We start from the raw sequence: 17,798 nt of genomic DNA, 5'->3' as shown, positions 1-17,798 counted from the left end.
TGAGATTTCTGTCTCTCAATAAGCTCCTTTCGAATGGTTGATATGAATAATAAAGTCTAATACCGTGCATGATAAGTGATGAGGTTTAAAATTCACTCGGGGACCCCCGTCTTATCTGGGCTCTGTGGAAGGTTGTGCCTTTCACAAATTCCAAGGAAAGTGATTAGAGGTCACCTTTTTCCTAAAGCAGTCAAGTCATAATAGAAGTGAACCGTTTTCCTTGCAGACGTTTCCTTCCTGCAGCTCTGCAGTGGCCCGCCGTTGTGAAACACAATTCAGCGTCAGTCAGGGGCCAGAGAGGTGAGCTGGACACTCAGGGGTCCATTATAGTCCAGGGGAATTGCAAGACAGAACTTCCTGCTTCAGTAATTATCCATCTGCCCTTCCTTTAGGAGGGAACACACACACACACTTCATAGTTCACAGTGTTGTTGTGATTGTTTAACGCACATGTATGTACATAATAATCAATTTCCAGGATATCTACATCATCATCGTCATCATCAGCCCGTATCAATCCCCTGCTGGACGAAGCCTCGACTTATAACAAAGACACAGCTATCTGGAATGAATTGAAAACCAGCCACACAGGCTGACAGGGTATTAAAATATGAGCCCCCCCAGGCTGTGCTAATCGACAGTGGAAAGAGGATCGTATCTGAGAAACAGGCCGAAGAGTTATCGCACCTCTGCTAATGAAGAGCAGTGCGTGCTCAGAGCCACGCTGACATAATGGGAAGAGAGATCATCACATCCTGAAGAGAAATCTGATGATCGTTTTCCTTCCTGAGAGTGTAATAGATCACAGGAGCTGCACAGACACATTAAAGGGATGCTCGGGTGAATCACAACAATGCCTTTTTATGTTTTGGCAATATAAGAAACATATATAGCATGCTTGTTTAGCGTCAAAAATTCACTCTCCTTCTTGTTTAATGCCTAGTGCCGAGCACCACTAAAACAAAGCTTTCCTATGAGTGGTAGACAACAAAATGTTTTAATAGTGACACTGGCTTGAGCTCACACAGGGACACACAGGGAGGGACAGGGACGGACACAAGGACGCAGATAGGGAGGGACAGGGATGCGCACAGGGACAGACATAGGGATGCACACAAGGACGCATATGGAGGGACAGGGACGCACACAGGGATGCACAGAAACACACAGAGGGACACCCACAGGGCTGGATAGAGACACACATACTCTCTACGCTTCCTTTGGGCTCATATTTGACATTTCATGAGTTTGCTGCACGGTGTTCGCCTTCCCTACGGCAGAGTATATTGGATTTTCCCAGGCAGTGAAACTGGAGGAGGCTCTCGTGTCTTCAGTCTGATTTCCTCGCTGGAGTGGGGGGGGCAACAGTCAAGTGGAGCTGCCCCCGTTGTGTGTGTGTGTGTTAGCACTTTATTTTCTGAGTTTGGGACTCATATCAACCCGACCTACAGCACGTGCTTGAAAACACCCCTCGAATAAAGACAGGAAGGCTTCCGTGGCTCCCGTCATTCATCAGAGCCTCTACAATGACCATATGACTCTGTAAGATCATCAGACGAACACAGAGACACGACGGCGCCCGGGGTCAGCAGGGCTGCGCCGAGGTGGAGAGATGAAGTGATAAATGGAAATTCATTTGCTATTAGATTGCCTCCAGGCAAGATTGCTTCATTATGCCTCTGAAATTGACATTTTACCGACCCGAAATGAAAAGGAACAAAAACCCTTTTCCCACTCTCTCCCTCTCTCTGTGTTCTCCATCGTGAAGGAAACTGTAAACACTTTCGCTTCATCACCGGGCCGGGAGAGCAGATGGGTTTCCCCGGCTCCGTTAACCAAGGTCAATTTGCTTTGAGGCCGAGCTCAGATACAGTTAGTTCTGCCTCTACATCCCACCGCTCTTATCCGCCGGGAACAGAAATAACAGCTGATTTAACAATCACACACTCCGGCACCCAGGAACAGCACACATAAACATGTCTTTTCCCCAAAGGCGGGACAAGGACACAGGCGCTTCAAGACATGGACAAAGCCTTTATTAGGAAACGTTTAATTAATTACAATAATACAAAACAAATCTGCACAGTTTGCCATGATCGTACATTAATTAATGTGATAACAGACATTTACCTTGTTTTCTACCGTGTCAAGTGCAAGAAAAACAAACGGAAATAAAGGGTTATGGAAGTGAAATGGTGTAAAACCTACAATCGCTCAACTTAGTGTTCAGGACTCAGCTGAACACACGACAACACAGCGAATGGAGTTTGACCGTTGTGCTAGGATTCATTCATTAATTCATTCATTACGGCTCCATTTCAGGTTAGAAAATATCTGTAAAGTGCAAAAAGAAAAGTGAACGCACCGCCCCCCCCTGCCTATCCTACTTATAAAAACTACCTTTATATCATAATGCAGGAAAATCAACAGACCAAGCACGGCAATCTGCTACTAACGATGCGGCTAAATGGCTTCTTTGGCCGTTGGCCGGCTGTCGCGGTGGACAGAGGATCGGTGTCGGCGTCTCTGCTGCTCCAAGGGCGTCAAAGCAAAGGATACGTCCTCCTCCTCTCTCCCTCTCTCGCGACTGCAGGTTGAGTTGTCGAGCCGTTACTCGTTTTCGAAACGGCTGTAGGGATGGTCCGAGTCGGGGACGAGCCCTGCAGGAACACAGAGGACAGGGTTGAGTCTGCTGGGGGTGAACGGGTTCCACAGAGCGGCCGGATATTTAACCTGGAATATTTTGAAAATGTTTGTGAAAACTGGAAGCCGCCCCCAATATATAAATAACAATAAACCCCTTTTGTTGACGGGAACCCAGTGCATGGTCCTCAAGGGAAACCGTGCATCTGGTCCTCCCTCTCCCTCTCTCCACTTTCATCTCTCAGGTCTGACCAGGTATCACGGGGAACAACTAGAAACACACATCCAGCTGTGGACTGGGCTGGCCTTCTCACTAATTTGGTTTCACAAACTGGATTTTTCCCCAATTTGGGTCCAGTTCTGTTCCGTTCACTTTACATTGTTATTGAATCCGAGACTCAAAACCCTTCCATCACATCTGCCCGTATCCGAATCTTGCCTTTATCTGGTTCCAAGGGTCCTCTTCAGTGGTTAAAGACCTGGACCTGAGTGGGCTTCTCACTTTCTGAGAAGGAACAAGTCCATTCAATCACAAACCATCCATTTCCTCCAACACCTCTTCTAGAAAGACCAAAATATTGTCCTTATCGGACAACATTTGTTAACAGGATTTCATATAAAAGAAATCCAGAAAACGAACATTTATATTTTAAGAACATCTTAGACTTGTTTTAAAAACCAAACAAAACTTTGATGAAACCCATCGAACACTCATTCCTGCACACTGCTGTGTTTACAAATGACACAGTGCTTGGTTAGTTAAAAGAACTACAAAATTAAAACACATTTTATCTTTCATCAATGAAAGGTCACCAGGTTTACTCCTGAAACAAAGCGATTACCTGGAAGCAGAGACAACGAGGCATCTTTAGACAAGAGGTGAAACATCAATACGGATCCTACAGTCGGTGCGAAGCCACGGCCCCCCGACGTCCCCAGAGCTGGACACCTACCCGGCATCGGCAACGTGTCATTACCACCGAAACAGCCCGGGGCCAAGCGGAATTTATGAGAGACGTTTCTTTAGAGCACCCCCCTGGCCGACACGCAATCCACAGAGACGCGGACACAGGGCACCGACTCTCTCCGCCCTGCCACTTCACACCGGATCACCGAGAGCCGGAAAAAACAGCGCCGACGAAAGCAAGGCGATCAAAGCAGACGAGTGGGGGGCTACGAGACGTTTCCATGAGAGCTGCGAGAAAAAGGGCCGTTTAGCAGTTACTGACAGATTAGCATCACTTACAAACAAGCCACCGTCACAATACTGTCTCTTCATCTCAGACTAAATGTTTACAGAGCCTCCTGTGAGGCGCTGCAGTGTGTCCGTGAAAAAAACGGCCCCGAATCCAAGCTCTCTGACACGGATCTGAGGATTAAACGGGTGAAACAGTGACTAGTGCAATTACAATAACTAAAAGCCTTGTCAGTAACTTGTGAAGTTTTTCCTTCTTAGAATTGAATTTCTGTTGCTCTGCTGCCTGAGCAGACGCACGTGTCCAGACTGGGTCGACACACACCTGTAGCTTTTACTCTGGTAACCGGCTTGATTGTCTTTCCAAGAGTGGCTTCTCACAGGCACACATCGGACAGGCACTCTGGGCTGAATGGGGGGCCGATCACACTTAGAAGAGGAAAAGATCATGATAAACTACGGTTTAAGATGTGTGGGTGCCATGGTGTGAAGTAGGGGGGTAGCTCTGGATATCTGAAATCGAGTGCTCAGTGACTGCCCGATCGGTAGAGATCCTCGATGGGAATCTGTGCTGTGTCCTCAGTCTGTCCTGTATGACATGGCGCCGTTCTCTGAATTTCAATCAGCGAAAACCCGCTCCTACCTCACGCTTAATGTTGCCACCGGATATCACAAACTCCTCGGAGTGATGGCGTTGAGGGACGCAGTGCAGCTCCTGTTGCTTGCAAAGAAACGGAAAGTCCTCCTGTCCCACACGCAGGGAACGGCCAATAGTAACCCGTGTGATTTGTTTCTAATCTGTCAAGGACCCGAAATGCCAGCTGTGAACCCACGACTGCAGGTGAAGCAGTGAATAAATACAACCGCTGCACTGGAATGCAAATCGTCTGGGTCGGCCGGCACGTTCAATCCATTGTCCCCGACAGACACTGCGGCCCATCGCAGAGGGAAGCTCAGCCAGATGCCAGACCCGGGGACCAGCTGTACGTACCGTATTTTTTGCGGATTTCGTTGTGCCGCACCATCCTTTCTGCCTTCCTGTAAAACACAGAATAAAAGTACATTAGGAGTTAAACCACAGAACCGAGAAGCAGCCAAACACACTATGAACACGTTATCAAGACCAGCACCAGCTATTCTGCACCTGCTTTCAGGCCTGATCTGTCCAGGGCGTGGAAAAGGACAATAAAACCAGCAGATAAAACTCAAATGTAACTTGTAATTAAACGCATAATCCATTTTGAAAAATAAACAAACTCAAAAACACTGGTAATGTATACAGAGTTAAATCGGTTCAGAATAATATCAGAAAGACACGTGTTCATGTAATATGACATTTTATCTTCTCTAACATTGAAAATTGAACAGCAGCACAGGGCGGCGGCGGTGGACAGGACGAATCCCCCCCAGGATCCTCTACGTGAATACGCAGCACACAGGCGCAGGGCACATGCATATACACACACAGCACTGCACGTCTGCGAGGGGCGCGTCGGGCACAGCGGCTCTGATGGCTCACACACACAAACACAGACACTGATTTTATTTCTTAAATGCATCCAAATCAATCAAATCAACCAAAATCATGTATTTGACTGCCCTCACAGCCACTTCTCTCTCTGCATAGCAATCAGATCCAACTCTGGCAGACGAGTGGCCATTTCCCACTGCGCGATCCTTTAGCCACTCAACGCAGGGATCAGACTCGTTACTGTACTGCATTCAAGGCCCGTCCACGGCTTAGAGTTTAGGTTCCCCTGACATTTGCCGAGGCCTCCGAGGGGGAGTTATTCTCCTCATGCTCCCGCCCACCCCCTCTACCCTCAGCCTGGTGCTCAGTATCGAGCCAATGGTGCATCAGCGCCTACTGGGAGAACGACTACACTTCGGGAATGCAAATGGGCGTTTGATGAAGACTTGGCAAAGCTTTACCTGACAAATGCACAATATAGGAGGCGTTGGCAGAAGTGGACTGGATGCCGATCACTTCTGGGAACAGAAGTATAAAATGAGCATCCTTCGGCCCCAATGGAAGGAAGGCTCAAACACACTGAAGGCAGCGAGAGGTCCAGAGCCCGTTAACCCCCCTTAGACAAGTATGACTGGCGCCGAGTAACAGACGAGCAAGAGCGGGGCAGTACCAGGCGACGGAGGCAGTCCTGAACCTCAGAGCGACTTGAGGTGGCTTGACAAAACCAACAAAAACAAAACCCACCCTGTATCGCATCTTAAGAAACAGTGACGCACCGCAGAGCCCATACGGGAGCCAGCGCTCGGCTCACACAGACTCACTACTGCTGCAACACCGACTCATCTGAGAACGCCGACCCCGATGCCTTCCAAACACGCAGTCCAAACATCACAGAAGGAATGTAAATATTCCTGAAAACATCTGTTCAGTCCGTCGGGGTTTCATTATGTAAACCGTGCCGTGCAGCGCTCCCCGTCTTCCTGAGCGCGTGTGTCAATGCCTTGGCGATACTCCTGTACCTTGACCTGAATACGCTCTGTAACTTCAGTGCGTTGCATTTAAACGGCTCCTGGTTGGAGACCGCGTTGCCTGTGAAAGACCAGGGCAGCCAAACTGCATTGACACAACCATGCCAGAGTCACAATCATCAGTCGGCTACATTACAAATCGAGCCGCAATCGCCCCTCGGGTGCCGGGCCCCCGCAGACACCGCAGAGCCCCGATGACCTCATCCCCCTCCGTAACTGCATAGCTACAAAACAACGGCAGAAAATATTCCCCGAGCCGAGTGTCGGGGGACGCACGCTGCAGACGGTAAAACAATCTCCCCAGTTCCCCCTGCTCTGGGCAAAAAAACTCTGTATAAAGTCAGCCTTGCCATTACACACGGAGTCTGGAGCTGAGAAACAGTTGTGCTGGGAGATCTTTCCTGGACCGGTTTCACATTTCTCTTGCATCTTCACCAAGACACACCCCTCTGCAATTTACATCAAATAACAGACTAAACTCTCCAGCTAGCAAAGCTGCTGTGATCTCCTGGTGTCATTAACAGCACAAATACACACACGCAATAATCCAGATATATGCTGATTTTCTCCAGAATTCTTACCGACTGTCCGATCTCTGCTTAATCTCCTCGCGCCGCCTGGCCAGTCTCTCCTCATCGGGGTCGAGCCTACAAGAAAATGCATATCAGATCACATCAGCTTCACTTTGAAGCTTCGAAGTGGAAACTGGGCCGGAATGTAACTTTTTAACCAATTAACAAATCCACAGAAACAGGACTTAAAATTAAAAGAATGGAGAATAAAAAACTAAGCTCTGATGGCCACTCCCATGAAGGTTCAATGCTCACTAAACTAAGAGTGAGCAAGAGAAGGGTTAACGAAGCCTGTGGGCGTCAGGTGTGGCGAGAGGAGCGCTTACCCCGAGGAGCGTCTCCGGCAGCAGCAGCAGCAGCAGCACACCGCGATGCTCAGGAGCACGGTGCCGCTGACCACAGCCATGGCGATGATGAGGGCCTCGAAGTTCACTGCCACAGAGGAACAGAGGAGACGCCAGTGACACAACAGTCAGCTACGGCATCGAGACAATCATTTCATTTCTTAAGGAAACAGCACCACCTACTGCCAAGACGTGGCCAACAGAAAAAAAAACTAATTTAAAAACCAGTAGACTATAGTTTATAGATTTCTGAGATTTGCATTTAAACACTCCGATCTGCACACAGACAATGGAATCAAAGAATCGCAGCGGTTTGGTTCACACGTCTTCGGCCCCAATAAAGAGTGAACCCAGATACACAATTATTGTATGAATACTGAGGAAACACTCACTTACCCCAACACACACCCCAGCGGGCCTGGGACAGGAGGCACAGGGAGGACGGGGGGAGGACGCTACTGGCAGGGTAATCCAGGCAGCTGTGGTTGGTGAAGCACCACAGACACTGCGAGAGAGGAGAGAGGAGGGCACAGGGGATCAGAGAGACAGAGAGACACAACTCATCTAGGCACACAGCAAAACAGCTTGACACAGGGATGTCACTCAGAGGTTTTAAACCCCCCTCGTGGCTCTGAACTGCATTCACAACCACCTGTGACATCACTCACTGTGACAGGCTGATGAACACAGCAAGGCCTGTGACTTTGGTCTCGTTAAGAGCCAGTCGATTGTTTAACAGCAATTACACAACACTGCTGCCCTCTAGTGGCCAGATGGAAACATCACAATAACATTCAAACCCGTGTACAGCAGGCCTTGTCACCAGATATGAACTCAGAATGGACGAGTGAGTGACAGAAGTCATGTTGACAAATGTAACACTTTTTCAAATAAGAGTGTCTGCTAAGAAATTGGATAATACTAATAAAAACAGGAGACACTTCTTCACACAGAGAGGCGTCACCATCTGAACAAACTCCCCAGCGATGTGGCTGAAGAGACAATTTGGGAACATTTGAAAACAGACTGGATAGGATCCTTGGATCACTTAGTTATTAATGGACGCCAAACGAGCACGATGGGGCGAATGGCCTCCTCTCGATTGGACACCATGTTCTTCAGTCTGAGCTCACACCCGAGCCACTACATTCGCACACTTCCCGAGCTCAATCAGACACTGGCTTCTCACTCACCGACACGTTCTTCAGACACTCCTCGCAGGACCGCCCGGTGTAGGCAGAACAGGCTGCGGGTCAGAGAGGAAACACAGAGGTCAACAATGAGCTGGATATGTTCCTCTGAAGAGACACCCAATGCCCAAATATGTGGAGGCTACACCTTGCAAAGGGTTCAAATTATAGCAAACCACTGTTAACAAGATGGCGGTTAAGTGAAGAAACTATGATGAAGTCTATTTAATGTTTCCATCTCACCATTTTAAAAATATTCTTTGCAATTATAAAAGTTGGGGGGAAAGTTGCACACTTCACTTTCTAAAAGAAGACAAATCTTCCACCTGCTAAAAAACAGTAGCAGTAAAGCCTCCAATATGTAATAAAGCAACACCTGTTGTCTGGGACAGCAGCATGTTTAAACACGGAGTCTGGCTGGGGAGGCACTGAATACACCACACACCACTGACACAGAAACGTATTGTGTCTGGGTCTGCTGTACAGTCATATTACTGCTGCTCGGGTCTTGGGAAGAGAATATGTTGTCTTCATGTAAATATGAAGGCTATATTCGCTGGATTTTCATTTTGGGCGACAGGCCGACTCTCACGTCTCTTTCTGCTTGCTCAGAGATGCGCATTCAGAGCAGACCCTGGGGATCCATAGAGAGAGGCCTGTGGCATTGCTATACAATACGGTTAGGTATAAATGACTGTATAATAGAGGTCTGTGGACCGAGCTGAATCTGTTCAATTCGGCAGATCTGCGCAGAACTGCGACAATCTGCGCTACAAGGCCGGTCTGCGCAACTGAGCACTGCGCATGAGCCACACACGGCAGCGCAGCGGAGCCCCGGGCCGAGGGTGCGGGTGCGGCTGCGGGTCACACGGTTTGAACGCACAGACGCGGGGGACTCACGCGTGCGGGGCGGCGGGGTCGGGGCGGCTGATGTCGCGGGCTGCCCCTCCGCAATGACGGCGACGCACAAACACGCAGCGGCCACGACCTGCAGCTGCCTCGGAAACGTCATGGCGGCGGTACGTCCGCACGCTGTCGCATCGGTGCCGTGTGGCTGTGCTCTCGATGCTGCCGTGATGAACGCGGCTGCTGCGGGCTGGCGAGGTGTGTGAACGGGGGCCGCTATTTCGGTAGAAAAGACGCGACTGCTGCGCTGTTCTGAAGCCGACTTCCTGGTTAGTGCCCGTCTCGCGTCTGGGCATGCGCACTGGGTTCCCCTCGACGACCTTTGTGCACCGGGGAATATGTCCCCCTGCCTCCCCGCCGCGGATTGGCTGATCCACACAACACACAGCAACAATCACATGGCGAGACTCTAGGAACACACTTCCTTAAACTGGATAGTGGGGGACAATTAATCAATCATTGACCTAGTATTCAAATCTGATCTTATATCTTAAATGTTTGACCTGATCTTAAAAGTTCATATTTCCCCACTGCTGGACACAGACAGGTTTTGTTTTTGTATTTGGAGACATGGATGATGAAACAGCACTGATCACTTCTCTGCTGGGGAGGTCTGACCCTGTGCTGTTTTCCTGGGCCCTACAGTAGATATTATTAATACGCATTAAATAAGGACCTGAGGAGAGTCTTCACTCCAGTTTTCAGTAACACGTTTGTTAATCCTTTGTCAAATTGAGACCTTGCTGTGATTATGTCTCCTATGTAACTGCCATTTGAGCTGACTGGGGAATAAATATCACTCCCATTCATCTCCTGAATCAACACCCGATTCTCTTCAGGAGGCCTGTTTGCATGGACGGCAGTGCGAGCTTTGTGCTTGTCGGACATTTCAGATTTGATCTTCTCACCATGCTGCATTTAGTAAATATGGACCATAATTAATCTAGAGTAAAAGTTGGCCTCTTATTATTATTATTATTTTTTATTTCTTGGCAGGCGCCCTTATCCAGGGCAACTTACAACATGAGTGCAAATCAAAGTGCAAAAATACAGTTCATCAATTATTACAAATTCAATTTACATACAACATAGCAATTTAAAATATAATACATTTTACAACTTACAATTTACACAGGCAAGTACACTAAGAGAGGTCGTACATCCTGGACAGTAAAAGCTAAGTGCTGTCAAGATGTAGGGTCACAGTCAAGGGCTACGAGAAAGGGAGCAAGGAGGAAAACAATCAAAAACACAAGAAGCAAATAAAACTGTGAAGTGCTATCTAATGGGGATTAAAAGGACTAATATTATAAGTACTGTCTGATAAGATGCATCTTGAGTAAGCGCAGCAATGAGGTCAAGGACTCTGCTGTTTTGACTACGGTGGGCAGGTCGTTCCACCACTTAGGGGCCAGGGATGAGAAGGAGCAGCTCTGGAGGAAGGAGAGTGAGAGGAGGCAGTTAGTCTTCTGGCATCATTTTCAGAAATTGGATATTGATTTATATATTTTTCAGCACACATTATGTTTACATATAATTACCCCTCTATAGTAGTTTTTCTTCCCTCTTGCTCAAGGGAACAGCAGCAGGGTCTACACCTGGGACTGAACCCAAGCCCTGACCGCTACTCACTGTGGCCCTTATTATACATTCAACTGAAATTTGTTTATATTTGGATGAAACACATATAGATTTAATGATATAAATCACACATTTCCTAAATCAGAGCCTTTTCATTATTTTAAACAGTAGGGGGGTTGAAGTACATAATTGTATAAATAACTTGTTACAGAACCAACATGATTTAAACCAACATAATTTAAAGTCAAATCTAAGCAGATTGTTAATTAATCTTCAATTAAGTAATTGAGAGCCATCGGCAGAGCCAGAACCAATTAGGCAGTGGCTCCTCCAGTACCAGGGCTGGGAAACACTGATATAAATCACGTGACTCTACTGTGATGAGTTTCTTTTTTATCTGGGAGCCACACAAACAACGTGGGTCACGATTGATGGAACTGAAGAGGCTGGTCCGGCTGCTGGAAACGGGTGAGATTTCTAAATGTGTGACCTTCGTATCTGGACACTCCAGGCTCTGGACCGGCTCACCAGGCGCCGGCGAAGCGGCCGCCACCTTGGTTAACCCTGGAAGAGCTAGAAGGGGAGAAAGACTACAGTTATACTAAAGGAAACAACCACAATACACAATAGGACCAGTTTTAAACAAGGAAGCTTTATTTCACAACATCAAAAGGGTTTTCTACACAACAGGGCTGAATGGGAAAGACTAGCTTCTGCCAGTGAAGACACAAATAACCCAATAGTGACTTCCAACACAATCACACAGTCCAAACAATTCACCTCAAAAGTAAGCCCCACCCAGTAAGAACAATTTAACCAAAATGCACACATCTTATCAATACAATATCAAACTAGTTGTCCAGTGATAGTTTCTCCCCACAATGTACCAAATATGAAAGGATACATGTTATAGGAAAGGGGACCCATCTAAAACACATGTATTAAAAGATAAACACAATATAAGAGACTGAGCGTTAGTTTCAATGTTTTGATGTCTCAACAAAACAGAAAAGACAGGATCAACTTTAGGGGCCAGTGACTGGTCACACAAATCAGCATTAGTTCAATTTTCCCCTTTGATGTTTTTGGGTGTGTTCTATGTGTTATGCCTTAGTTGTGTGTGTGCTCTGTGTGATCAATGCACTGTAACTAATGACCAGTCAGTTTACTCTGCAGAAGTCTTCTCGACTTGGAGTCGCATCGTTTGGGTCGCCGTTCCCTCGGCCTGTTTGGGCGCCGTGGTGTTCCCTCTGTCCGTTTGCATCCCAAGTCCGGCTCGATGAGCATCTATGACCAATTCCAGTCTGTACTCTGACACGCAACCGCTGTTGGCAACCAGACACAGAAGGACATCATGACCCGGCTGCTGCTGCACATCAGCCCCTACCTGGCTGAGAGAGGGGCTTCTTGTCTGAGCCTGCTGGCCCGTCCTCTGGTGGAGGAGGTGATGTGTCCACCTCTCCAGGCCTGCGGGTGGTCCACAGGGAGGGCGACAGGCCAAGGGGAGAGGACCGAACCATCAGCGGGATTGCACGCCACATCTACAGAGAGCAGATGGAGGGCATCAACAGTGTGGACCTGCTGTTCCAACTGGAGATGGAAAATGAGGCTCTCTCTGGGTGGATCTGTCAGTGTCATCAGAGAGGTCCTCAGCCAGGCCCCCGGAAAATCTTCCGTCTGACATGAAGACCAGCTTGGCAGTCAAGACGTTCACCAGTCACTGGGACAGCTGACGGACTGGCGCATAGCCGCTTTGACTACGAGACATACGTCTTGAATATCCTGCAGGACCTGCTGTGTCATCTCTGCGAGCTCCCGCTCTTGGCAGACAGGGATATCTTCTGCAGGCGGTTGATGCTGGGGGACAAGCTGATGGTCCAGGTGATCCAAGTGGTCGAAAGGTCACCGGTCAAGGAGAAGATCTTCCGGTGGCTGCGGAGCATGCCGGACAGGAATTTGAAAAAACATAGGGTAGCTGGAACGACCTGTGCGATTGTCAGGTCAGCGTGCTCTGAACCTGAGCTCCTTGGCCGTAGACGCCTTGTGCCAGGACCCGGCCCGGCAGCAGATCGTGGCCATCACGGTAGCCAAGACGCTGCTGTCCCTTGCCAAATCCCCACTCAACACTCTTCTTGCAGTGCCGCAGGTTAGACAACGGGGTCGGTCAGCGGGGCGGACGAAACTGCGTCCCCCCCCCCCCCCATCAACGGCCGTTTCTCGCCAGTGGGTCATCAGGACTGCGGAGCATGCTGGACAGGGATTTCAAAAACCAGGGGGTAGCTGAACGGCTGGTGCATTGGGCAGTTCAGCGTGCTCTTAACCTGAACTCAGAGGGGCGTCCACAGCAGCCAGGGCAGGCAGAGACGCACATCAGGAATAGAGTCCTCGCACACTGCGCAGATCAGGCACACCGACACCATCTCCTCCCGCAAAACCCAGCCCTGCTCCACTGTGCTGCAGGGGGTGAACATTCAAACCTGCACCCAAGGTAGACAGAGAATTACTGAACACCCCTCTACCCTCCCAACACTGCACTGCCACCTCGAATCGTCCATTTCTACACCCTGAACAGTGAAGAGCTGCGCAGTTCAGACGCACAGGATCCTCAAGCAGGCCACACCACGTGGTCGACTCCAGCCAATGGCAGAGCGGTCACAGCTGTAACGGCCGGGTCTGCAGGCTGCGTCATGTCTCACAGACGTGGACCCTGAGGCGAGTCCCATCTGGACAGGAACAGGTCGTCCCCTCACAAGCACAGGGCGATGTCTGCAATGCAAGAAAACCGTTGCGTTTCAGTTTGGAAAAGAAAAGCACAAGAAAACCGCAATGAACAATAATAACACGAGCACACAGCGGCGCTACGGAGACTCCAAACCCAGTGAAATAAAGAGCACTAACTGCACAAGAGCACCACGGTCACAATGTGCAGATTGTAGAGCAGGGGGTCCCAGCCCTGATCCCGGAGGACCCCCTACCCAGCTCTCAATTACTTAATTCGCTGGTTCTCAACCGTGCTTAATTACTTAATTGAACCATTAATTGAACACATTTCCTAAATCAGAGTCTTTTAAATTTTAAAAGGATTTTAGAGTGCCGGAGCAGCGCTCCCACAGCATGCCCTATCTGTAACAATCACATCACCACTTCTCTCTGTAATACACTGGACCGTACTAAGTAAATGACTGCATGCATGTCTGTGTTGCGTGTTGGTAGACAGGAATCTCTTGCTACAAATTCGAATTCGTTTGGTTGATATTCTAGTGTTGGATTTGCTAAACATGTGCGAAAGCGGATTCGAGCTTTGTTTATAATTAAACTCCGAGGCCATGTAGTCGCACCACTCAGTCTATGGGTCAGTCAGATGTGTTGCAGAGGCGACTGCCAGACCAGCCCACCTGCTCACTGATTGGGTCAGGAAGTTCCGTCACTCAAACCTGCGGGACCAATGGAGACCCGTGATCCTGTAAACCCCGCCCTCACGACAAAACCGCGCCAAAACTCCTAAACGGAAAAAAAAAAAACGAAGGCAAAGAAGCCGGCGGCGAAAGCGAGGCTCGCAGACCTGCTCTCGATTTAACATTATTCGCTTACGATATATTTGTTTACAATTCTATACATTCTGATTTCCATTTTTATTTTTGATCTCTACATCCATTGTTTTCTACACTTTTTTGTTTACAATATTTTTTATTTTGAATGCGTTACTTATGGCGCTAATTTGAGCCCAGAGTCGAGCTTCCTCACAACCCTAAAAGCAGCAGCTCGCCGACTCCATTAGCAGTGAATTACACAAACTGCAATCCGAAGAGCGCAGACAACGTGAACACCTTTTAAAGTATTATACAAAACAAGAAGTAACCGTATATAAAACATTATTTTAGCGAACATAAAATCACATTATATGTCTGATCTGCTACCTCTCCGCAAATGTGTCGTTAAAAAGAGACAACTGTGGTTAAAATGTAGACATCCCTTCACGTAAATCTTTTTATATTGATTTATATTTGATTATAAAGAAATACTCGTGTATTGAAAATATTACTCAAAACATCAATATTCACAACTTATTACACAAGAAGCAGTGCAGAGCTCACCGCGGCACCTCACTCCAGAAAATGGCCGAGTTTAGAGATGACGCCGCGTTTTCTTCAAGTTCACGGACTGACCCACTTTAATGGGAACTCGTACTTATTGCTGGGACCGTATTTGCACAATGTCTGTAAATACTCTGAATGCGTGTCTATTATAACTGCTATTTATCTACCAATTAATCACTGAGTCACGGTCTGCTTTAACAAAACACCACACAACACCCCTCCCGATGTCTGAAGTGGTACAGTCTTACAGGAGGGCGGGATTCTAGCCGAGTTATGCCGAAACCACGCCCTTTCTGGCAGGGGCGTGTCCTAGTCAAATAAACCCGCATCATTGGTCAACAGCATGAGAGCGCTGATTGGATAGACTCGCAGCGCCTTAGCCAAGCGCTGTGCTGCGTTGTAATGAAATGTGTTGAGTTGTGTTGAGTTGTTGTAGTTATGTGTAGCTCAAATTGCTATTGAACTGAGACACTGAGGAGCCTTGCATTGGTTGCGTTGCTGCTCCTTGCAGCTTTATTTTATTGTGTACTGACCTTTCATAGTTTGTATATAGGAGGTTGTGTTGTAGGGATGGCAATGCTCCACACTGCTGCTCTGGAGCCACAATCAGCTGTGCAAACCAGGATGGCATCATTATTAATTATATTTTTAAATGGTCTTGCTGTGCTATACATCTAAGATGATAAAAGAATATAGAAATGTGGTTTGAAAGCTTTTATTCTCACTATTATTAAAACCTTTGTGTAAAAAACAGTTTAACAAAACCTAAATATTTAATAACATCAACATCTGCTTAACCATTCAAACATGAGAAAGTAGAAACTAGTCCCATACAGATGGCTGTGGCAATCTGGGGTTTGATTTTCATTAATGAAATTTTGTTAAAGTGATGAAGAGTGAAAACAATTGTACATATTGCAGCCCTTTTGTAGTGACTTTACATATTCAACAATGAAAAGTCACTTCACTTCAGCTTTAACTGTATTTCAAGTGTTTCAGGGGCACAGAGGGACACACAGACGTATTGCACGTGTTAAACCGAGTTATTTATTGATTTATATTATTAATACAATTAATACATGAATAGATTGCGGTTTCTGATTTCCCTCCCGTCACACGCTGAGTTAAACCCAGTGCACTGTGACAAGGGGCGGCACTGGAGCAGTCATCGGGCCAGGGTGTCCTCAGGCGCAGTTCTAGGGCTCAGGTCCAGCGGCTGGAGAGACAGATGAGAAAAGGGGGTTAGAGGGAGCGAGCCGGAGATGCACAGTGCAGGTACTGGTTCAGTTACTTTACATGAGTGCGACATCTCAGTGTTGCTGGGAAAAGGGAAGGGGATCAGAAACAACAGCTGCTGGAGGGAGGGAAGCAAGTAACTGCATCACTTCTATCCTTGAGCCAGCCTGTCTTTACACAGAGAGTGGAACAGGTTAACGAACAAAACAATAGTGGGGAATGCTGGTTGACTGATATTAACGTCAATCAATGGTGTTGCGCAAAAAAACGAATGTCTACAATGTCCAATCCGAATCATGCATTTGATGGTTCAGTAGTGGCACATTTTGATTAGCATATTTACTCACCATTTACGAGTAGTTGCAAGCACAAATAATATGGACATGATTTGTGACACCTTTGCTCATTTTCAACAAGCGACCGCGGCTTAAAACAAGCCCAAAATATACCAGAAAGCGGAAAACTAAGTTACAAGCGACTGGTTGGTTGGGCAAGACCATTGAGTGGTTTATAAGCAAAACTGGCATCCCTGGTGAAGAGCCGTTATTAATGTTTTATATAAACTGTATTATGTTTTATATTAATAATAATATGCAGACCAAGCAAAGTAAATGTATTATGCTAGCAACATCCACTTTGCAAGTTGTTCAGGGCATACCCTCTAGACATTCCTGTCAATAATAAAAGGATCAAACTGCAGAGAGAGAGAGGGCCCACAGCTGTTTGTTAAAAGTCTGTTTATGGACTTAATCGTTTCTCCAGATTGGCAGGAACTGTTTTTGTTAATGAGTGATTGACAGTTGTTAAATGACGACCGTGGGATCGAATCTTCCTGGTGCACATCAAAGGAAGACATCTGTTCTTTGGATCCCGAGGAAGACTACCGTGAACATTACAAGGGTCAGAAATCTGACCTCAAGATAACACTCTGGGAAACCCCCAGTGATTGACCCAGCCCACAGACCCACATGTCTTGCAATGTATTAAAGCTGTATACTTTTGATATTCAGTGAGAGTCCCTACTGAGGTGGGAAGCTTCCATGTCAGGCCCCTTCCAGGCCTGGCATGTTAAATAAATACATTTTATCATCTATGCATCATCTAGACTGAGTTCTTCAGCTGGCTATCTCCCTACTGCCTTTTAAATGGAGTAATCAACGGTGGCTTGAAATATGGGAGGGCATCCACAGACACCAAACCAACTGGGTAACACGGATGGACACTTTTCTTTAAAGTGGCAGAAGCCGACCGATCACATTTCCTAATGTCGAAGTAGCCTAAGTTATTGACCTGACGTCTTGTTGTGGAGGCAGAGAGGAGGGTAGGGGGCAGGAGCGAGGTGTACTGAGAGACAGAGACTGAGAGAGAAGCTCATTTAAATTACAACAGCCCCTACTCTACCTTCTCCCCCTCCTCCTCCTCTTCCTTCCTCTCTGTCTGCTGATGATTTTACGTCCTTCTTCTCCTCCAAGATCACCAACATCTGAAAGCTCTTCAACAGTCCCGCCTCCTCTCCCATGCCACCCAAAGTCTCC

The 17,798-nt window shown here is 47.4% G+C and overlaps 1 protein-coding gene and 1 long non-coding RNA gene across 2 annotated transcripts; one reads left to right on the top strand and one right to left on the bottom strand.

Annotated features, from left to right (window-relative positions):
* Positions 1 to 2,014: 2,014 nt before the first annotated feature.
* Positions 2,015 to 9,628, bottom strand: LOC136760161 (pituitary tumor-transforming gene 1 protein-interacting protein). The gene is made up of 7 exons (XM_066715444.1): positions 9,344 to 9,628; positions 8,447 to 8,499; positions 7,650 to 7,758; positions 7,236 to 7,341; positions 6,919 to 6,984; positions 4,830 to 4,876; positions 2,015 to 2,660 (listed from the first exon to the last, which is right to left on the bottom strand). The coding sequence occupies exons 1-7, from the start codon at positions 9,453 to 9,455 to the stop codon at positions 2,611 to 2,613; spliced, it is 543 nt and encodes a 180-aa protein (XP_066571541.1). The 5' UTR covers positions 9,456 to 9,628; the 3' UTR covers positions 2,015 to 2,610.
* A 99-nt stretch (positions 9,629 to 9,727) lies between these two features.
* LOC136760162 (uncharacterized) lies at positions 9,728 to 17,354 on the top strand. Its single transcript, XR_010820164.1, has 2 exons — positions 9,728 to 11,398; positions 12,107 to 17,354. It is a non-coding gene; the product is annotated as an uncharacterized LOC136760162 (long non-coding RNA).
* Positions 17,355 to 17,798: the final 444 nt, after the last annotated feature.

The sequence above is a fragment of the Amia ocellicauda genome, chromosome 10 (assembly GCF_036373705.1).
Source record: "Amia ocellicauda isolate fAmiCal2 chromosome 10, fAmiCal2.hap1, whole genome shotgun sequence".
NCBI classification, from domain to species: Eukaryota; Metazoa; Chordata; class Actinopteri; order Amiiformes; family Amiidae; genus Amia; species Amia ocellicauda.
This window is presented reverse-complemented; position numbering and strand designations above follow the sequence as displayed.

Excerpts from the sequence above, each read along its gene's own strand:
- LOC136760161 (XM_066715444.1), bottom strand. The coding sequence starts at position 9,455 with ATGACGTTTCCGAGGCAGCTGCAGGTCGTGGCCGCTGCGTGTTTGTGC. Across the intron at positions 8,500-9,343 it reads GACCCCGCCGCCCCGCACGC|CCTGTTCTGCCTACACCGGG; the intron begins GTGAGTCCCCCG and ends TCTGACCCGCAG. Across the intron at positions 7,342-7,649 it reads CCGCTGGGGTGTGTGTTGGG|TGAACTTCGAGGCCCTCATC; the intron begins GTAAGTGAGTGT and ends CCTCTGTGGCAG.